The sequence below is a fragment of the Dermacentor silvarum genome, chromosome 10 (assembly GCF_013339745.2).
Source record: "Dermacentor silvarum isolate Dsil-2018 chromosome 10, BIME_Dsil_1.4, whole genome shotgun sequence".
Classification (NCBI taxonomy): Eukaryota; Metazoa; Arthropoda; class Arachnida; order Ixodida; family Ixodidae; genus Dermacentor; species Dermacentor silvarum.
In genome coordinates, this window is record NC_051163.1 from 66,114,466 (window position 1) to 66,138,011 (window position 23,546).

General features: G+C 45.5%; 1 protein-coding gene across 1 annotated transcript in view; it reads right to left on the reverse strand.

The window, feature by feature from the left end:
- Positions 1-1,743: 1,743 nt before the first annotated feature.
- The window catches only part of LOC119465930 (sodium-dependent proline transporter-like), a 52,027-nt gene continuing 30,224 nt past the window's right edge, over positions 1,744-23,546 (reverse strand). Inside the window, 15 exon segments of the mRNA XM_037726408.2 lie at positions 1,744-4,362; positions 5,541-5,699; positions 6,331-6,431; positions 8,645-8,744; positions 9,361-9,489; positions 10,445-10,557; positions 11,033-11,157; positions 12,022-12,125; positions 13,212-13,346; positions 14,462-14,594; positions 16,967-17,145; positions 17,981-18,156; positions 19,792-19,923; positions 20,726-20,777; positions 20,779-20,913. Coding sequence (XP_037582336.1) covers positions 4,231-4,362; positions 5,541-5,699; positions 6,331-6,431; positions 8,645-8,744; positions 9,361-9,489; positions 10,445-10,557; positions 11,033-11,157; positions 12,022-12,125; positions 13,212-13,346; positions 14,462-14,594; positions 16,967-17,145; positions 17,981-18,156; positions 19,792-19,923; positions 20,726-20,777; positions 20,779-20,913 — 1,905 coding nt within the window. The 3' untranslated portion in view covers positions 1,744-4,230.

Sequence of the window (23,546 nt, forward strand, 5' to 3'; positions counted from 1 at the left end):
AATACTTCCTATTGGAGCACGCACGCTTTGAAACGGGGTGGAGACAAATAGTCACCTACGGCCTGCTTGAGGTAATCGGGTGTAATATACATGCATATAAGTCCAGCACTTTGCCTATTTCTCCTTCATCTCTTCTCTCTTCCTTAAAACCTATATCTCTATATTGTAGAGTTACCAATGCCTGTAACGAGTCCGGTTCTATCATTTTGCTTATCTCTCCTTGATCTTTTCTCTACTCATTAAAACGTATATCTATTGCACCTATGCAATGACTGCCACTCTATCAATCTCATACCTGTTTTTTAACAGATATTATAAACATCTCTTACTTATCTCGACTGCCGGCCAGTTAATGTTTCCATCAGTTTTGAATCATGGTCGTCTCGCTGGGTGAATATTTTGGCATTCCATTACGATGGGCTGAATCATTTCCGGACTTTTGCTGCAGCACACACAAGCCTCATCTTGTCGTGAACATTCGCTCCGCTATTTTTTTTTTTGTTTTCAGGCATCTAGCGTCGTGCCTCAAATAGCAAGGCACTGTCATTTGTGTAATCGTGCAAATTATTCCTCCCTATTTCTTTCTTGCCACATCTGCAAATCACCATGGGCTTTCTTGTTTCCATAATTTGCATCCAATTCACCGTCTCTGTGTCTCTCACTTTATTTTTGATGACTCTTGGTTCTCTATTTACTCTTTCAATTACCCTGTACTTCGTCACCAACTTTCTTGACCCTTTCCTCCATTCTGTATCCACGCTTTTGAGGTACATACATTTGCGAACTTCAGCCACCCATTGCTTTTCATCCGTGTCTTCAAGTCGGTCTTCGAAACTAATTTGGCTGTGTGCTTCACTGACTTCAAAAGAGATCCAACCCACGCCTCCCTGCACTGCCTCGTTCGTGGTTTTACCATAGGCCCCCATGTCATTCGGGACATCCGACCTTTGGTTAACTTCCAACCCGACAAGACCTGCTACTAAAGTCGATGATCATGTTTGTTGACATCTCTAGGTGACTATTTGTCACCTAGCTTGCTTGATCTAAGCATGTTTTTCCACCATCAGAGTTAACATTTTACTTTTCTGATAACGATCTACACTTTTGTACCGTTGCTTACGCTTGCAACGACTCTGATTGTATAAATCTCTTCCCTGCATTTTCTTTGCCATTTGGAGGCTATCGCATCACCGTCGGCCGCCGTCGTAAGATGTGTTCTGCCGATTTTTTGTTGCACGGATAACGGTGCGGCCGAGGTTGGCACCAATTGCGGCATTACAGTATACGTATGTATGCTGAAAAAAAAATCGAACTGCGAAGTACAGTTATAATTGCACTTGTGTTCAAGTTTTAACTGTAATATATATATATATATATATATATATATATATATATATATATTATGGTCCGAATGAAACTAGTTGGCAGGAAAAGCGCACAAGACTAGGCCAGACGAGAGGCCCAAGTCGCGTCATATACCTTGCCGGGTTTTGTCTATTTGTACTTCTTTTTTGTTCTTTTTTCCTGCGATGATTACTCTTAACTAAAGATCCTCTCTTGTACTGTTTGTTCTGCGTTGGTCTGCATAAAATAAATAACGGGAAACATTAAAACGCCGCGTAAAATTCAAAGCGGATTTAATTTGCTTCCGTGTTATCTCTCGATATCGATGTCTGTCTGTCTTGTTTTTTTTTCACGACACCTCGTTGATACAACTCAAGGAAAATCACACACACACACACGTTTATTTAAAAACACTTCAGATTTATTAACTTCTAAAATTCATTCAAAAAGGCAATCAAACACCAATAATAAATAGGTAAATACACATGCTTATCTTACACTTATTTACACACAGCATATTCTCAATTCCTAGCTGCTAAATCGCATGAACCTGCATGCGGATGGACATTGTTAAATCTAAAAACAACGGATGGGTTGGCCAGATGCCGTGCATATTGTCGACACAACGATGAAGTCTTGTTCGTTTTCACGGAATCGCATTTGTTTTGCTACAATGTATAAACGATCACTTTACGGTTATCTTATTTTCGCACTATGGTGATACGGGCACACAGAATGCATATATAAACACAGGTAGCAGGTTTTAATTTAATAAAGTTTTCGATGTGATCCAATGCAACTGAGCTATATATAGCCTTATGGTTCAGTTTTGAGCGTGATAAGTTTTTCATGCATTAACACCCAGATACGGCAGCACGGACAAGCAGCCACGTAGTATCCATGTCTGCAGGGTGATAGCTTATCGTGAGCGATGACGTGTTCGTCGAACAGCGAATTCGCTAATGAAGGAGGTAAAATATCACTAAGAAGCTAAAACAATCTTAATTCACGTAGCTAAAAAGGAAATATAATCGCACATAAAACACTTAAAGGTGAAGCACAGGTGACCGGTACAAGTGACCACTACAAGTAACCACTACAAGTGACCACTACAAACGCTGACATCGGCTTGACCTCGGAAACACAAACTAGGACAGAACGGTCAAGGGTGCTGCGTTGGCGCAGCATTACAAGTTCTCGCCGTTTTGTGCAACGCCCAGTGCGCATAAAACATCACACCTAAATACAATAAATGATATGGATGAATGAATTAAAATACTTGAAGGAAATGATTTGTGATGAGGAGGCACGTCGCTGCAGAATTAAGTATTGTGGGCCAACGACCTCGTATATATATTCTCGCACACAACGCATATAACGTGACTATGACTCACGGTGGGCACTTGTTAAGCGTAGCGCGAAACGATGACAACCGACTGAGCGGTTAGAACTTAGAAGTGTTTAGCGGACTCATGGATGAGGGCACCACTGCGCAAGCGCAGAACCGCCTCCGAGACTTGCACGCCCGCGCAGCGGCGCCCTATACCAGTAACGCATTTGCTGCCTGCAAAAAAGCATTTAGTTATAGTTAAGTCTTACCGTACAATCGGGCCAACGAACGTCGTAACTAATAAGATCAAGTGGCAGAAACGGGTCCGCGGAAATGTGTTCGCAGAACAGCTCTTACGGTATTAAGCTTTAGGAAAGAAATTTTCACGGAGGCGTTTCACGGAGTAGTCCTTTACGGGGAGGGAGTTTACGGGAAACGTTCACTGTAAAAAGGGCATCGCACGATAGCTGTTTAAAAATTTTGTGCGCGTGCATTCAGTGCTGCGAAATCATTTACCCATCTTTCAGATTTTGTCTGCATTCAGCGTCTCATCAGGCACTGTAAAGCTGTGATGACAGCAGATACGCACATATGCTATTTGGCTGCTGAAAGCAACGTATAAGCGGTGTGCAGTCACCTTGGAGAGTCAGGTACACGAAAAAGGACGGAATTACCACGTGACATTTCTTTTTTTTCCTTTCCTGCTTACCCGTAGGGACACCTCACGGAGGTACCCTATAGCAAAACCTTTGAAAAACTTTCACTGCCACCCTGTAAACTATGTACAAACAGCCCTCAACGGACACGATGACGCTCAAGTGCATATGAGTTCTGTTACAAAATCACACAGTCAGGCTTCTCGTCACACACGAACGCGAAAGTCTGTCGATAAAATTGGTGCAAAAACCGGTGTGAGCAACAATGTGACAGTTTGTGAAGGTTACACCCCTTTCGGACACACTCACAATCTTATAAATTTTACACTCCTTAGGGTGTAATTTTGTCGCACACCAACAGCCGTCACCAATATTGTGCACCTCCCGTGCACATATTGGGATCGCCATTGACCGCCATCAATGTTGCCAGTGCATTTGCTTATATTTTAATTCCGTGCACTCACTACTCTCCAATCTGGAACGCTCCTGGACGTCCTAGCGTTCAGCAGCTTTCCTGACAGAAAAGTGCTAAACGCGCTGCGGAAAACAAAGCAAGCGCAGTTTCTTGTGCACGCTCCTTTAACCGTCATCAACCGTCACCGATCTTGTGCGTGCATTCGCTTACTTTAATGATGTGCGCCCGGTACTTTTTTGGCCAGGAATGCTGCTGAACGCGTACAATACGCCGATGGCTTTCCTGGCAGTAATTTACCGGACGCGCCTCGCTAAGGAAATAAATGTTCACAGGAGTGATGATGACCGTTGTTGTGTGACAAACTTATGCCCTTACAGGGTGCACAGCTTTCGAAACAACGTCACTTGTTCGAGCCTATTACATGGCAGAGCCAGTGGCGCCGCAGTTGGCGCCATTGGACACGGAAAGAGTTCTTTGGTTCAGCGTCAGTAGTGGTAGCTGTCACGGCTCTGGAAGCCGAGGTTCGTAACACCGCCGCTTTGGCCGCGGTAGAGCTGCATCTCAACGGGGTCTCCCGGACCCCACTTGCGGTCTGGCTGGAAGGCCTTTCTGGGATTCTGTGAACGGAAAGAATGAACACGAGGAAACAATTAAAGACACGATACACACGAACCTGAATATAAGGAACAGGAAAGTAACACGTACGGACACAGAAAATGTTTCCCACCTGACATCAGCTGTAATCGATGAATGCTTATAACATAAAATCGGATATAACGAAGTTATTTTCGTCTCGGCTTTGATTTTGTTATAACGAGGTTGGACTGTTTAACATACGGGGATCGAATTTACCACGCCACATATGTTCCGAGATAATTCTGCATCGAGCTAGTTGGTCAACATCTATGCTTCCTGAATGCAGAGTTCCTGTCTTCTGGCCTAGACACACGTTGATGCACCAGGCTTTAAAATCCATACTGAGCTTTCCAAGGATGGTAATATTAGGCTTCTGAGACGACTGCGACCTACCGTCGGCGTAATATCTCCTATTTCGTTGTTTTCTTATCTTTTGACAGATGTGCCCTTTCCTCGCGCAGGATAACAAACAAGGTAAGCTCTCTTGCTAACATCTCCAGCTTTCATTTTGTTCTCTTCTATATGTGTGAGCTCAGTACAAAGATGATATCACAAAATAAGCCAGGAACTTGTGACATGCATAACATACAGGGCAAGCGTCGAGGGTACAGCGTTGTATATGTATGTGTACACCGTTCTGGTTTATTTTGCGCTTTCGCTCTTGCTTTTTCACCTACTGTGTTCACAATATGCTCATGCGGGATCAAGGCTATAGTGACAGAATCAGTAGGGTATATATATAAAAAAAACAGCTTCTCTGCCAGTATACTTAGATAGCCTCCCAAACATTGTATGAATTTCCATTTGTGTTATTATACGGTATAAACTTCCGCGTTCCACACTGTGTCTGTCTATACGGTATAAACTTCCGCAATGCCACACACACTATGGTCAGAACTTGTGCCGTCATTTTTAACATACAGAGAATCACAGGCCTCTCTGTTGCACACTGCATGCACATGCGTGCATGGTTTTTATGCTATGTACAAACTCGTTGCATTAGTGCCGGCCAACGTATATCTATCACTTTTATTTATCAGTCAAGCAGTTAAAAATCGCAGCGCCTATCGGAAACATCCTCATTAACATTTTAGAAGACACAGCACGACGACTATCGTGAGTTTAGGGTGACGAAAAGCCCGCAATTACGGGAACGCACCTTCCAGTTCTTGAGCAGTACGATGATGCCCCAGATGGGGATCTGCGCCATGGACAGCATGGCCAGGAACCAACCAACGCCGTCGGCCCACGTCGGGTAAGTCACAACGTCGTCGTACGTGATGGGCTTGTGCTGGACTAGACCGTAAATGAATAGGAACTGCAGAGGGGAGAGACGTGAGAAATAAGAAAGAACGAATAAGAACTCTGCATACGAAATTATGTGTATATTGAGGCACTGTGAGAAAAGGCGGCGTATGCGGTTCCCAGCTAAGTCCATTAGCTTTTAAAGAGCGAGTTGCAGAATAGTGAGCTTACATGTACAGTCGAACGCGGACATATCGGACCCAAATATGACGAATTATTGTGCATAACGAACAGCAGTAAAATGCCCTCAAAATTTTTAATCAAAATGTTTATTTTATGCGTATATCGAATTGCCTATATATCGAACTTTTTTGTGATCCTATTCAGATTCGATATATCCGGGTTCAACTTTATTCCGAATCTCTGCAACCGAAATCCAAAATACCGTAAAGGCCGTTTCCCACGCATCCAATTTTCCTTAACCACGATCATTAAGCTAGATAAATCTCTACGCCGCGAATCTCTACGCCGTGAATCTCTACGCCGTGAATCTCTACGCCGTGAATCTCTACGCCGTGAATTTCTACGCCGTGAATCTCTACGCCGTGAATCTCTACGCCGTGAATCTCTACGCCGTGAATCTCTACGCCGTGAGTTTGCGCCAGCTTTCAGTAAAGTAAGGAAGCACGTTATTTCCAACTTACCCCTAGGATGCAAGGCGAGAAGACGAGCCAGCTGGCTTTCCAGTACCAGCCAATGTCATGTCCCAGCATGAGCTTCAGGTCGGCACAGAAGCGGTTCATACCTGAATAACAAAATAAGGTCGAGAGGTCAAGGTTGCGATGCACAAACATATGAACACGAGCTGTCGGCGTATAAGTGGCTCCCACACGAGAAAAATAGGGGCAAGTGGTCAAGGTTGCGAAGTTGCAGGCATGAACTGGTATCTTATCATGCCCCCCTGTTACATTTCCAGTAAGCTGTATTACTGTGATGTTGTGTTTATGTGATGACGTACGTCTGATGTTTTCCTATTGTGATTGCAAAGCTATGCGAAACACAATTGTTAAAATACGCATTGTTTGTTTAAAGGGACTATCTGAGAAGTGTCTGTCAGCATCAGAAGGCTGTTTTCTAGAGTACATGCGTCAGACTGTGAAGACTGAATATTATATTTTAGCTATAGTTAGACGAATTAACCTCTTTGTTATCAGGAAGACAGACTGCAATATTATTCCCCACTCCCTCTGTTCTGCCACCCGATAACCGCGTAATGTCTCTTTTTTTTGTCACAATTTTTTCCCAATACAGCTCTCGTCGAAGCTACCTCCATCGTTTCGCTTCAGTCACCCTTAAGTTGCTCCCGCGGTGATTGATGCACGGCTATCGGGTTTCCGGCATCCGTGCGACTGACGTCTATACTGGTACGAGACGGCGAAAATGATTCGGACTCGCGACTTCCTTGTTAACGAGATCCTTGCGAGCGCCGACGCTATTTCATGCGCACAGTTACGTAAGCGCCACTGTGGCGTACGCGTTGCCGATTCACGCCCACGTGAGACTTCCGCACTTGTAACCATAGATGCCAGGATGCAGCTCTGTATACATAGGAGGTCTCATGTTCCACCTGCCGTGAGGGACTGCGTGTGCCTTGATCTATGCATCTATCCATCTATCTGTATATATGGTCGGTATACAGAATAAAGTGTATTCGTGGGGTAAGGCGTGTTGCTGAAAGAAAAGCAATGGACCCGCAGTGTAGAAGATTGCTGGGTGGGGGGGGGGTCCGATTGCGTAAAAGCAGGTAAAACGCAGAATGATAAAAAGTATTCATTTCTTCGGGCAATAATATACTCTCCGACTCAGTTTATTGACATAAAGCACTGATCTTAAATATCGACATAAATGTCCTAGAAAGCTAGAAAAATAACGAGCTTAGTGACCTAGCTACCACCTCGTTTCAAATGAGATATTCACAAACTCCACCCGTACATCTACATTAATTTTGTAGACTCTTGATTTCTTTTTACTTTTGCTTTTTTAATTTAAGTGACGCAATAAAGAATGATTGGTCACCGCCTATTTTTTCTACCTGTCATTTTCAGCCGACAATATTTCTGCCATAAGTTTCATATATAGAATTCCAACGCTGATCAAAGTACGCGCCTATAAAATGTGAAGAGCTTCGCGAGAAATTCGGATTGTGAACGTTATCGCACGTGCAACCTCGGAGGCTCATAGTTCACTAGGAAATACTAACAAAAAACAAACAAACATACAAACATACAAACAGACATATATGTTCGGTTTATTATTCTATAAATACCGTGAATGGGTTACAGATAATATATATCGCCGTGGATTTCGTTGCAGAGAGCGTTAGGCGAATTAAGCAATTGATTTTTCAAGACGATAGTCTTTCTTGGGCTACATAATCGCGAAAAACTTTGTCTCTGTCTGTCCGTCTGTCTGTCTGTCCCCATTCAACCACCTGGCCAAAACCGATTCAACCGCCCCGCCAAAACCAACCAAGCTACTAGCACTGGTAGCACGGGGTCATACACGTCAACATTATACAGCGCAAAGGAAACCTCAGACCTATTTGAGGCAAAATTTATGTACATAACCATGATCCGCAGCGTTAATTTAATTAGGAATACACATTAGACTGGTTTTTACGTTAGTAAATGAAAAATCAACGCGTTAGAAATGGTGTCGAAGAGACGCTACGCGTTAAAAACAAGCCGACTGAAGCCGCGGCTCTGGAGCCGGCTTTAAGCCAACAGCAATAAAAGGTCCCAACAGATGGCGCGAGAGCAGGGCGACGCGGGAAACTTGAATTGAATTCAGCAAAACCTCCATTGCATCCATCAAGGAAGGAGTGAGAGGGGGAAGAGCGTGAGGGGTGGGATGGGGGAGAAGAGAGGGTGTTGCGTATCAGGAGCGGCAGAAGACTATCGTTTTTCGACGTCGTTTGCAGCGAAGCAAGCAGATATGCGGCCATTTTTTTGCACTTACCGTAGAACCACATGAGCCCTACGATTTCACAAATGGCGATGAAGAGGACCGCGCCGCCTCCGGCGTAGGTGTCCATCAGATTCAGGACGTATTGACCGCCCTACAAGTGAGAGTAAAGGAGAAATTAAGTGACAAGTCGAAGATATTGAAGCGCCAGTTGATCGTAAAATTTCAGGTGACCCAGGGAAACGCGCACGACTTCGGGCATGCTTTAGTGCATGGCACGCAGGATCTACCGCGTTGGTACAGTCTCTCACGATATAATTATAAGCTCCAGATAGCTACTCATGTGAAGGCTGTGATAATGAGTGGCCTTATTTCGCATTCTCAGTGTACATATGTCGTCAACATGCACACGGTACCCCAAAAGGACTATTGAGCAAATGCAATCCTGCTTTGTTGTAAACGTTCAACTAGCACCAGGCAGACGCTGCCAAAGTACGGACGTCATGGGAAGCTGGCGTGGAAAGTTCTTGCAGGCGTTGAACTTCCAACACCAGCATCTCATGACGTCACGGAAAAGCACCACCCGTTTTTGTTTTTATGTTTGTTCCTATGTCCTTTCTGGATTACCAACACTCCATGATTACCAATCATCCGCTCACGGTAAGACTCGGCCCTATTGGTGCCGGTCACAATAGTTATCTTTAATAACAGTTTAGTGTTCCTCTTTGGTGTATCTTAAAGGAAATGGAGAGATGCGGGCAGATCGGTACCTGTGTGACGCACGGCAGACCGACGAGGAAGCAGAGTAGGCAGACTCCGAAGGTGAGAGGAATCTTGTACCGCCTGGACCTTGGGAACTCGTCGTAAAATGCGGTGAGGAAGGTCTCCAGAAGTGCAAACTGCGAGTAGAAAAGGAAATCGTGCGGGTGCGATTATGACACCGTTTAAAAAACGACTTTTATTACGATAACCAAGCATATATGAACACTTCAGGCGCGTTGGCGCCGCCACCGCCGTGCTGTCACGATATCGACGGCGCTTGCGCGGCCCGCGCTTGGAAGGTTAGAAGGTCTCCAGAGACGCGCGGTGCGTTCGCCTACAAAAACGAGGAAGCCAAGCGGAATGCACCGGCATGCTCCGCGCTCAATCGTCTCTGCGTAAGGTCTCTGCAGTGATGAGCCAGGTAAGTGCTCTGCCGTCCGCTGCAGGCCTAACTGAGCGTTGTGCGTACACACATTAACGTTCGTGCTGAGCAGCTATGTGCCTACCACACCGTGGTGCATACACTGCTCTGAGGAGCGAATTGTCACAACGTCGCTCACGTTTGACGTTCCGACTTCTGTGCGCAGTGTTCACGGAAGCCACGACGAGATGGCTTCAACGTACGGGTCGTGCTATGGATATGCTTTGGTAGCTGCACATATCTTTCCGCAGGCCTGTTCCGGTCGTATATATACTGAAACGCGAATGAGTCCTCATCCGTTCGTATAATTACTAATATTCTGTCTAGGCCTATTACTTCTTCAATTTCTTATAATTCAAGCGAAAACTCATCGTCCCTATGTTACGAAACTGAGCAAACGCGAGCAGACCATCTCGTCTCTGCAACCGCATTCGAAAAAGCGCAGGCGGACAACACCTGAGCTACATCGTTCTGCAAGCTTCGGTATCCGGCTCTCTAAAGCGGTTCCAGTTGCACCATGCCTATCAACGTCACGCCAGGCACACGAAATACTACAGTAATATGAGCAAGACAGGAGTTCACAGGAAGATGGAGGCCTGAAATGACCGACTGTGGTCAATCTTTTCCGACCGCTGTTGTCACCCCGGTAATACATAAGTGACGTCACTCACCTCACTGTCCAATCCAAGCAGGAAGAGCATGAAGAAGAAGAGGAAGGACCACAGCTGGGGAACGACGAGTCGGGACAGTGCTTCCGGGTAGGCCACGAACGCCAGACCTTGGCCTACGTGGAACGCGTTAAAACGCATTACGGCAGTGCCACTTCAACCGCGAAGAAGCGTTATCTTAACGGGTGTTGTAGAGCATGCCTCAACATTGTTTCACTGCAGATGTACCGCGTCGGCTTGCTTTGAAAATTGTTGCAAGTGATCGTATTTTCACGAACTCAAAATTTTGACAGCGTGTTCGTGTGGGCTGGGCGATACAGAACACAGAAAAAAAAACATGACAGAACCACAGGACACAACTATTTTTCCTGCATTTTTTTGCGCTGTGTCATGTGCCGCGTTGCTTATTCTCCTCACGTCACCAACGTCGTTTATCAAAATTTTGATTTTCAAATTTGAGGAATGGAAGAACTGAATGTTAACACAAGTACGAAGGGTTATCAAGACTATTTTTTTCGCCAATTGTACGCCCTTCACGAAAATTAGGTCTTCGTGAAAGGAAGGTTTAGAAAACTGGCAAGGGCAGCGTACCGGCCTTCGCGACGTCCTTGATGTCGATACCGAGCTCGGTAGACATGTTGCCGAGCACGGAGAAGATGACAATGCCGCCGATGATGCTAGTGATGAAGTCCATCGAGCTCACGAATAGAGCATCTCTGCAAGAGGGAGGACGAATCAGAAAATCATGACCGCGACGAAATAATCAGCATCATCATGAGACTACTGTACGTCGATGGCAGGATGAAGGGCTCCCCCAGCAATCTCCAATTACCCCTATCTGGAGTCATCCGAATACATCTATAGGCCTATGCCTGAAAATTTCCTTAAACTCCATTACACCACCTATTCTTGTGAGATCCTCGACTGCCTTCCTTTTCCCTTGGCCGCCATTTTGTAACTCACAGACCACCGGTTATCTGTTTGCTACGAATAGATTGACTTTCCCAACTCCACGTACTTCTTTTTAATCTCAGCCACAATATCAGCTACCTGCGTTAGCTCTTTAATCGATACTGTTGCCTTCTTGTTTCTTAATATATCACACATATGATTTCCTTTTCTATCATGTAGAGCAATTGCCGGCCTCGACTGCCAGGCTAAACCCTGACCTATCACCACCACCACCACCAGGCAATTAGACTGCCTGTCTTGTCATTTCAGAGCACTGCATAGTGGTTAATGCGAACGCGGATGCCGCACTAGCGACGCAAGTCTCTATCTCTCCCTCTGTCTTTATTTCCAGGAAATAGTGTCGGCCAAACAAAATACAGTGAAACTTTGATATAACGAACCCCCATATAACGAAATTCGCAATGTAACGAACTATTTTTATTTCCCGATGTTACTTCCATTGAAATAACAAAATCTCGAATTAACAAAATTCGCGATATAACGAAGTTTTTCGCTGCGAGTACAACTTCGTTATATCGATGTTCGACTGTACATCCTTTGAACCTGACGCCATATCTGCCGCAGCTCGTTTCCGAGACGGGTGAAGCTCCACTGGACACTATACTGACCTGTGCACTGCATTGCTGAACTTGTTATACGAGCCGAACATGATGATGCCGCCCCAAGAGATGCCGAGGGAATAGAAGAGCTGCTCTGCTGCCGCGCGCCAAATCTAAAGGGACAGAACATGAAATGAAAGAAAGATTAGATCACGTGACAGTTCTAACAAAAAAATCCGAAATTGCAACGTCGCCATGCAGTCCGTCCCCGCAAATTGCTAATTTCAGCGTCATTGAATCATACGCCGAAAGTTTCTGTCAGAATGAGGTCGACAGGGTTTCCAGAAGGGAGTGAAATAGCCGAAGTTGCTTGGATCATGGATGGAGGCAGTACAGGCATGCCCACGTCACGTTTTCCGTACGCATTTAACCTTCCAGCCTTGTTTATTGCTTAACGCAACCTTATTCCACTTCTAACTTATGTCACATCGATTGTTGCTTTTTACTCAAACTTCTTGAGTTCATCGGGCTATGAAGTAGCTTAAGTATTTCATTTCCCCCTAGTCTACTGATCAGGGGCGTATTCTGGGCGTAGTCAATTGCCACCATGTTTGCTTTTCGAGCCATTCAGAGAGGGCGAGGCCGCCTTGCGAGCCAATTAAAGCAAGCAGGATGGCGAAATCGCACAATGTTCAATAATACTTTAACCATCTTTCCGACTCTTCTTTTGTTTCGCGTTAAATGAAGGTCCTGGGCTTCAAAACCCTAGAAAAAATACTGGCAAACCGCACAGTGCCCTGAATAAGTTACTAGAATAGCTTTTATACAAACCAGTTTCGGTTCCGTTTCCCAGAAAGCGTATGTTTCGTGACGTCATGACGCGGAAAGTCACGTGGGAGCTGGACATCGCGATGTTTTGGCACTGGATCCAGCTCGCTCGGTGACCTGTCGCGCTGCTACATCGGGTCGCCCGATGCAGCATAGCAGTCTACCGAGTGAGCTGGAGCGAGTGTCAAATCACCGCGGTGTCCCGCTCCTACGTGACTTTCCGCGTCATGACGTCACGAAACATACGCTTTCTGGGAAACGGAACCGAAACTGGTTTGTATAAAAGCTATTCTAGTAACTTATTCAGGGCGCTGTGCGGCTTGCCAGTGCTTTTTAATAGGCTTTTGAAGTCCGGAACTTTAAGTTAACGCAAAAAGTGAGAAGTCGAAAATGTAATGCCAGTAATGGCACATAATGCGAAGGACACTCACGTCAATCTCCAGGACCCTGTGCCACTCGGGAATGATGAAGTACTTGATTCCTTCCACAGCTCCGGGGAGCGTGACGCCCTTGACGAGCAGAATGATGAGCACGACGTAAGGAAACGTCGCCGTGAAGTATACGACCTGGAATGAAAAGAAAGTTGGGACTTTGGTTAAAATATTCTCTGCCGTGCAGTACCTGCGCCCCATGGGCGACGTTAATATCGTTAGGTGCCTACAATCTTAAGTTCCTTAATGCAGTTACGTATGAAGTTGGTCATTTTTAATGACGGTAAACTTCGCGATAATTGTGGTGGCAGAGAATGCAGTTATGCAGATTTGATGCAGATTTGCTGATCATAATAGGTCATTAAAAGTTTAATTAGCAGGCAATAGTTTAACAAATTTCACTGAAAACATTAATAGACGTATCCTAGGTAGAATAACGTCAGTTTGCATCAAAAATGGGGTTTTTGCCTGTAACCGTAAGTGCTAGCATGGACAGCGATTGCGAGAACACGCTACGCTGAAAGATGGCATTAAGATTTATTATACCATTAACTACGCCCACGCGACACCGATTGAACTTAATGTTTAAGGAATTGAGTATTTAATGTCAGTTTTAGTGCTCTTGTTGGTGACTGATGAGACACATATATAGCTGGAAAACCGAGAAAGACAAGGTTTTATAATGAAGTTATAAGGTCTACATGCTGCTGGCGTAGATGTGCGTAGTGTGGCATAATGAAATTATCTACTTCCTTAAGAAATATGCTTAGCTTTATTGATTCTTTGCTCGCGATTGCAGGCATAGGAGATATGACATTTCATAATCGAACATTCCTTATGGCCCGGAGATGAAAAATAACACCCTGCCTAAGCTCGTGGCTAGACCGCTGCGTAAAAATGTGATGCTTTACTAATTGCCGGCAGATGGACGAAGGACGACAGATAACTGACAAAACTCCGAGTGTACATAATGAAACTCGGTGCTCGCAAGCAACTTGCCAAGCTTTCCTTTTCTGCGTAAAGACCATGTGATGCGTTGACACTTCGTAACCATATGTTGTTTCCCGGAAGGAAAACAGACGCTTTAAAACAGCTCAGGCACACCAAAAAGCTCAACTGCCCATCCTATGAGAGTTTCCATAACCTATAGGCAAACAGTTCCACACACGCACACACGTGCACACGCACACGCACACGGACGCGAACACGCACGCGCACACGCACACACACAAAAAAAGCTTGTCGCGTACCTTTCCGGTGGACTTGACTCCCTTCATGAGACAAAGAAAGACGACGACCCAGCTGGCCAACAGGCAGAGGCTCAGGTCCCAGCGAATGACGCCGAGGTCGTCGATGCCGCTTGTGATGTTCAGCACGTAACGCCTGCGAAGGCGAGGAGTATCGTTTTAGTACACTGCTCTGCCAAAGGTCGTATGTAAGGAGGAGGTTGAAAGAGAAAATCAGAAGGCAGAGAGGTTAACCAGAACAACATCAGTTGGCTACCCTACACCGGGGGAATGAGAAAGGGGGACACAAAGATGACAGGGAGAGAGAGGAGGAAGGAAAGAAGGGAATTAGCGGCGAGTTCGCTGACGCGTGTGCATGGTATTGCACAAGCCCGTCGTCCTCAAGAAGCTCAAAAGTGCCTTCACCGCTTTATGGGCCGACGAGCGATGGGGGCGGTGTTGTGCACAACAGAGTCAATGCACAGCAGGGTCAAGTGCACTGCCAAGTGCACAACAGAGTCAATGGAGGAGGTTTAGCAAATCGGGACAAGCGTCTGGTGCATGTACTAATTTGGGGGAGAATCGCACATCGACAACACGACATCGAGTGATCTCTCATTTTCATCGCAACGTTTTCCTTCCGCTGATAGAAATGAGTCTCAGAGCTTGTTTAGATGTGTGTATGTGTGGGTGTGTGAGGGGGGGGGGGGTTGTTTCATAGTAGTGCCGATCGAGGAGACGAATGAGAAGCCACCGATTCATTCACGGCGGCTAGCTGGTTATAATGCTAATTGCTAATGACATCCCCTTAGAAACAAGGTGGCGACAGACGGTCGACTAGCCTCCGTTCACTATCTGTCAAATATTACTACATCCATATAGTATCTATATCTATTATATTTTGCTATATATCTATTGTAACTAGCGTTATTCTCTCTATCTATAATTCATATCATAGATATGTATGAGCACTATCTATGTGAGCGCACCTCTGCTCTTCTAGGCGGCCGTTGTTGTGAATGGCGCAGCTGAGTGCGGCTCCGCGCGGCGGGTGCAAATGTAGGGCGAGCGCAGTTGGCTAGTGGCTACGCGTTGCGTTGTGTTCTCGCGCGCCTAATGTTGGAGGTCGCGCAATAAAATTTCAGAGACACGTTGAAGCGTTCGCACTCCGGTGTGGCCGCTCTTTATCACGCCAGCGTTGTGATAGCGAGTGTCTGCGGTCATCGAGTGAGATATGTTCATGTTTGTCTGTGCGCGCGTGGCACCGCGCTTGCTAGTTTACTTATTATTCGAGCGCATACTGCAATCTATACGGCCAATAAATCTACCAAGTTTCGTGTAGTTGTTTAATACTTTGCTATCGCTATCAACGCTTCACCTTTAGGGCGAAACTTTTTTTTTTTTTGTCAAGGCTTTCTTTTAAGTGCGAAGCACTTTAAGGGCCCGGGCTGTCGGCGTCTGTCGCGTGATCACGTTCAAAAACAAGTGCTCAAAACAGGGTCAAAACAAGTGCAGAATTGATCAAATCCTGTTCAAAATAAACTAACATGAATCAGAATAATTTAAAGCAGGAATAATCAAGCATTTACCGCTATAATTAACAGAAATTCGTTAAAATCACTTCTAACTATAATCAGCCAAGGCTTTGGCTGCATGTGCGTGGTGGTTTGGCTCCATGTGCGTGGCGGTTTCCCACTAGTCGTGCCTTCACAGGTGTCAAAACGGATGATGGACTGCTAAACAGAAGATAAACACAGGATATAAGAAGATAAACAGAAGGAAAACACAAGGAAAACACCGGCGAATCACTGCTCCGCACTTCCCCAGATTTCACGTTGAGTGGAACTGCATTATCGCCGAGTTTACCATTAAAAATTTGTTTTTACTTTTCTTTACACTCGTCTCCTGCCGATCTCCGCGTCTGACCACAGCTTCCCATCTTTTATGGAACGTGGACGGTCCTATGGTTCTTGCTAGGCGGATATCTTAGCATTCCGTTGCCACGTGCCGAGTCGTATCCGGGTTTTTCTACAGCACACACAAGCATCACCCTGCTGAGAATATTTGGTCCTGTATGTTTACGGTCCTCAGACCACAATTCCCCGTTTCTCTGTGCTAAAATTAAGGCCGAGATATGTCGCTGCATCACCACACGTACTCGCAAGCCGTTGTAAAAGTCTCGCATTGTCTGATAGTACCACTATGTTGTCCTCAAACATTAGCCCGGGAACCCATTGCTGCACTAGCTGGCCGCTGTCCCAGCTCCCGCCCTTCCGAGGTTCCGCCAGGAATCATATCGCCGATCCCAGCCACTGTGATTTCAGAGAATAGACAGACTATCACGTGACTGTCGCTGCGGCAGCGCGAAGAAGGAAAAAGACGTGCAGCAAAGACGCTGAGCAGTGTTGCCATGGCAACAACGTTGGCTATAGTGTGAAGCGGCTGAGCCCAGTTAAAGTCGCTAAGAGCCCGTCGACGAGACCCGCAGGACACGACCGTTTCAACGAACGCTGACGCCGTGACACTTACTCCCAGAACTGTTGACTAGCTGTCTGCGTTGCGTTGGTGCAGTTGTCGTATCTAGAGGTGAAGACGTCAGTCGGAACAACGGCTGTCAGGTTGTTGGCAACAATCTGAACGCCGTTCGTCACGTTCGTGATGTTCATGTACTCTCGCACCAGGTTGCCTTCCACCGACACGCAGCGCTCCTGCGGACATATGCGTGAAACAGAGGTGGCAGGTTCGATTCACTCCGGGAGGTGAGGACATTGTTATACACGCCGCAAAGAAAAGAAAAAAGAAAGAAAAGTTTTGCTTCTGTCAGGAACTATTCCACTCGCACCCAATAACAAAGTAAGGCTTGCTTGCGTTGCGAAAAGCTAAGGAAAGCATAGTTTTGGCATCGGAACGGTGTATTTCAAGTCGCGCGATGCCTGCGCTGTACTTAGGGCTGAATTTCTGGTGCCCAAACACCTACTATTAATGCATAGTGCCCTGTTGATAGATATAGTTTCAAGAGCGTCAGCACTATCATGCTTGCCGTTGGGTAGATTGTTTTTCTGCATCTCATTTAATTTCTGTTCGGTACAGTACAACACAGATAGAAGAGTCGCCGATGCAGGGGCCAACATAAACCAACCAACCAATCAATCAATCAATCAATCAATCAATCAATCAATCAATCAATCAATCAATCAATCAATCAATCAATCAATTATTGCATGTGCCACTACAGCGGCAACCACAAGCAGCACGTTTAAGTGGTGATTGGTATTCCTTGGGCAAAATGCAGCGCGATAGACACGCCGACGCCGGAGTTACGCAGAAAATGCGTTCCTTGTGGTTATCTCCTTTACGTATAAAAGAAACCTTGTACATTTAGTCCAAGACGATTCGGTGGTTGTGTTATATGGACTAAATTACAACTCACATCGAAATATTATGCTATACGGGCACTGTCGACGCCGCGTTAAGCGCTAAACTGTGCCACTAGGAGGAAGCGATTTCGTGACAATCGAGATATACTCGAGGAGCGTCGCTTACCACGTTGTTGGTGCGCACGTAGCACGTCTCCGGGTCGGCGCCCCACCACTCGAAACAGTCCTCCCAGGGAAGCACGGAGCGAAAGCTCTGCGCCATGTAGAACACGGTGTAGGCCAGGATGACGTTGTAGTACACGGCCACGATTAGGGACACGACCACCATAGCTGCTCCAACGCCTGGAATCAAAGAACGAGAGAAAGGAAAAGCATGAGGGAAAGAAGGGGACCAAAATATTTTGCCAGACTTAGATAACTGCTGTTTTTTGAAGTGCGAGGCCAATGCATGCCTTAATTGGTAATCAGCCAATTCATCAATCAACTCACCAACCTATAAATAAATGAATAAAAATGCAGCAGATTAAACGAGTTGGAATCTACATACAGCGAAGCTTTGTCTCAGTGCATAAAGAGTCGGAACACGCACGCACGCACAAATTATACCAAGCATTATGTTAAGCGGAATAGCTGACTACAAAGTACGACGGATGCCTTGAACGCATCATAGTTTCAGAGGCAGCATGCGTATACGTACGTACAGCAATTCGAATCTAATCGATCCGCAAGAAGCGTTTACTTCCTTACTACCGTGCAGCCGCGGATGCATGAAGGCAAGCTTTCTGGTTCCTTTTGTTTCTTTCCCCCGCACGGCCGGCACCGCCGCTGCCGCGGTGATGATGATGATGATGATGATGATTTATTGGAATCCCCTTTGAAACGGGGCGGCGACAAATAGTCACCTAGCCTGCTTGATTTAATCAGGTATACTATACATGTTCTTTATCTAGCATTTTTGTATACCTCTCATTATGGATGCGCGGAGGCAAGCGCCATCTGGTGGTATTGAAAGGAACCCAGCGGCGCGCGCTGCGCGCGTACTCAGCTGTGATTGGTTGGCCTATTCGGCAAGGGAACAGCCAGGCCGCTGCCATGGTCACGAAACCCAGCCCGGATCGCAAAGAAAAGCAAACAAATCTATTCGATGCGACTCAGTGGCCATGGTGTTCTAATGCTGAGTGTGAGGGGGGAGGGCTCGACTTCCGGCCAGGTGGAGATGTGTGTGTGTGTGGGGACGGCGGGGAGCTAGCTGCATGATCAGGTGAAGTACAAGAACGCTTGTCTACTTGGATTAATGTTCACGTTGAAGAACCCCGGGTAGACAAAATTAATGTGGAACCGTCCACTACGGAGCGCCTCGTAACCAACTGTGCAGTTTTGGGACGCTACACTCCATAATTTAATCAATAAGGTACACTCACTCAACTCGATTCCAATCGATTCTATCTATCTATCTATCTATCTATCTATCTATCTATCTATCTATCTATCTATCTATCTATCTATCTATCTATCTATCTATCTATCTATCTATCTATCTATCTATCTATCTATCTATCTATCTATCTATCTATCTATCTATCTATCTATCTATCTATCTATCTATCTATCTATCTATCTATCTATCTATCTATCTATCTATCTATCTATCTATCTATCTATCTATCTATCTATCTATCTATCTATCTATCTATCTATCTATCTATCTATCTATCTATCTATCTATCTATCTATCTATAAATAAATAAATAAATAAATAAATAAATAAATAAATCAGCTAGTATGTTAGCCAGTCAGCCAGTCACCGTGTATAGATGCAACAAAAATTGTCTTGCTCTAAAGTTTATTAAAAACTACAGTGTCCAGGGGTTACGCAAGCGACGATTAAAGAAGACGCAAATAAACCACGCACAAAAGTTACCCAGCCTTGTTTAACTGTGTAACGTTGTCCCCGGTTTTGTGCGGGCCTGAACTCACCCTTGGCGATAGGCAGACACCTCCAAATGGACATCGGGCCGAGGCTTGTGAACTGACCGACGGCGACCTCCATGAAGTACATGGGCTTGCCCACAAGGACCATGAGAATGACGTACGGCAGAAGGAAGGCACCTGGAGAGAAAACACAAATGAGAAACTGATATTTTGGAAATATCGACACATACGCAATTATTCTGCTAGGAGAGAGCTATATTAGCGATACTCTAGATCATTTTATAGCGACAGATTACTCTTTCAAAATACGCATTTACTTGGTAAGAAAGGATTGCTTGCGAAGCAAATGAAAGTAAACTTCCTTTTACATTTTTTTGCCCATACCGTATGGCCGATCACGTCATTACACAGTTACGTTTCTCAGGGTATTTTATTATGTTAACCATTGTCATCGATAGGAAGTCGAAGAAGGAGCAGTGCTGCACGTAAATGATATGCTGCTGTCGGTTGGCCATTGCAATAATTTCTCTGTCCCTCGGTTACCCATGTAACACAAGAACGTTTCTAACATGCTGTTGTTGGACAAATCGGCACAAGGTATCGCTACTAGGGTTGTTACTGCCGTCCACGTCTTTGTAAGTCGTAACGCTTTATACGGACCCGAAACAAATGATATATATATATATATATATATATATATATATATACATATCAGGAACCTCGTTGATAAGGTCGTCACGGGAACCGTACATAAAGCGTACCATCCAACGTGTTATCCAACCAAATCGTATTATCGGGGAAAGAAAAGGAAACCTATTATCCCGAAAAACGTATTATGCAGGACCGTATAAATGAGATTCCACTGTATATATTATATTGCCCAAATATATTGGCCTACTAAACCATGAGCGCACGTTCGATTAGAAGCCCCGCGGCTCTTTCATGTTTGACAAATGGGTCAACCCTCGGCAGCGCGTACCTCCTCCGTTCTGGTAGGCCAGGAAAGGAAACCTCCAGATGTTGCCGATGCCCCACGGAGAGCCCGATGCAGGACAGGATGAACTCGGCCTTGCTGCCCCAATGACCCCTCTCGATGGGAGCCGAAGACTCGACGTGGTCGGCAACAGGCTTGAGCTCCATGGGAGGGTGCTGGTGAGCTGCGCCATTCTGCAACACAAAGCGAAAGCAAATGAACATTAATTCCCCGGTGAAATCGTGTCTGCTTTCCACAAGTACAGCGCATGCGGTAATTCCTCCGAAGGTTGCTCTGTAGATTACGAGACTTTTTCTTAAACCGTTCTCTCAAAGGCCGTCTCCTGCTCAGCAGTTGGTGAAACGAAATATCTAGTTTTTTTGTTTTGTGTGTGTGGGGGGGGGGGGGGGTGCGAATATAGCAGTTTTTGAGAGAGAATCGAATAGGAATCCAATAGTCCCAGTAGCAAATCAAATCGAACGCCGAGCACTTTTTCACATAGTCTGCGAATAAAGAAGAACCTCGTCACCGTTAATATCAAGCAATTCTCACATCCTGATTTTCACAGTTTTAAGGTTTGTCATTACACTTCGCATTATAAAGCACGTTTTATTAAAGGCACATAGGGAGCACTAGAAACAACTAAGCAGTTTGTTCGCTCTAGTAAGCCATGTCCATTGTGGAAAGAATGAACAGTTACCGCACCTTTGCTTCAAGTTCATGCGTGATCGTCTAATATTGACGACGCGAAGTTTTCGAGAATTTTCCGAAAAGATATTCAGATTAATGAAAAACGGATTATTCTATTGGAGAACCGAATCAAGCAGGACAATATTCGACTCGTTATTTGTAAGTTTTGAATATTCGCACACCCCTACTCTTTTTTGATCAGACATTACTTGAGGTTTCATCCGAACCGTGACATTAATGCTGCCCTGCCGAAGACGAGTCCCTTTGCCGAAACGTTGCCTCCAGTGACAGGCCTTGTTCTACCACTGTTCATCTTGATGATAAAAAAGAATATCCAGGCTTCCGAAATACCTGCCGTTGCGCCTCTGCTCTCACACTACGATTTCCAAGATGCACGGAAGAGTAAGAACATCTGGCAGCTTGCTCCGCAGAGTTGCTTCCTGTTTCATATTCCTTTACAGAACGCAATAAGTGTGCATCCCGTTTGCCCGATTATATCAACAACTTCGTTGTATTTGTAGTTTGTTTGCATTTATTTAGATAGCGCTGCGGTTCCATCGTCGCAGTAGAAGATGTGGACCGTGCCGCTTCGTCCATCAATTCAATGTAGCGTTTTTTTTCTTTATTTGGTTACGAAATGAAGTTCTTGTTATTTCACCCTTTTCAGGGAGGTGCAGATTTCGGCTAGTTGATTGGGCATTATTAAGCTCACAGAACGACGCTAGAACTTGGGCAAAAGAAAGTCGACATTTTTTTAATTTTCTTTAAGTTCTTTATCAGCCCTCGGCCTTGCCAGAACTAATATTGATACTCTGGCGAAACTACGTTTTGTTGCCAGACTATTGGAATCTGATGGGTCTGGACTTCAAGCCTGAACAGGCCTGTTGGTCACATGCATGCGTGTTATCACGTCATCTGCTACACTCCACTATGAAGTCTTTCTACATGGACCGTTAAAAATGAAGTGCTTGTCTTCATTTGCATTTCCTTAAACGTATCACCTTGCGAGCTCGGAAACGTGGTACATACCGAATATAGGGGGATTGGCCATGGATGGGCAAGTTCATCGCCACCCATCATTTTTACCCACGTTTAATGCAAAACTTTAACACCTAAAGCACGCCTTGCACACCGAAAGGAAGAATATATCGCTGTAACCTCTAATCTACCGCGGTATCTTCAGGCAAGAGAGAAATTTACGATATTTGTGCTTATCAAGAAAGCTTGAAGAGTCAGGGTTACTGTTCTTCCTTGAACAAGCAATGTCATCGAGCAATTCGCACCTCTTTGACGCAATTAAAGGACGTCAAGGAAACGAATGTCATGAGACAGTGACCTCTTGCGTTACTGACACAAAAAGACACCATTTAAGTTTGGTACCGAGTTCAGGCCGTTGCCGGTTCGTCGCTCCCGATGGCAACCTGATCTGGGCTCCTCGCCCTCGATTCTCCGTTCGTTCTCAAGCTGCACGTTGCAAACAAGGCTCGCAACAACTTCTCCGTGTGTACAGGTTTACTTATATATTTACATTTCACCAACAGCTTGCGGAGTCATCGACTCCAGCTCTCTCATTGCTCTTCCCACCAAAAAGACCGAATTCCCCGTTTGAAGTAATTCGACTCACACGAAAATTCCACTGCTCCGCCCCTCGGCAGCGTATATAGGGCCGGAGAACTCGGCCAGTCATAAGCGGTCTTACAAGCGCACAACTTTCACGAAACAACGGCTAGCTCAAATCAGCCCAAAAGTTTTCTTTCGGCCGCTGTTATCGGTTCCCTTGGCACTTTCCCGTTTTCCTCTGGCCACTCCTTGCATTGTGGCTTCACTTCAAAGCAAACACAAACAACACAAAATAAACAAACCATCGAAAAGGAACAGCAACAATAGAGCACACCTACAAAAGCCCGGAAAAGCATTTCCCCCTCCATTTTTGGAATCCGCTCGTTACCCGGCCCATGCACTCGAGCACGGCCTACTCTATGTGACGAAGCCCTCCTGAGATGCGCGATTCCCGTCTGCCCATTAGCCTCACAAGTAGCGCGCGCCCTTTTATCCTTTGTCCAGCTTCCCCGACACCGTGGGGGCGACAACAGTGACGACCGGCAAGTGAAGCGTTTGTCGATTCGAAGTATCCTGC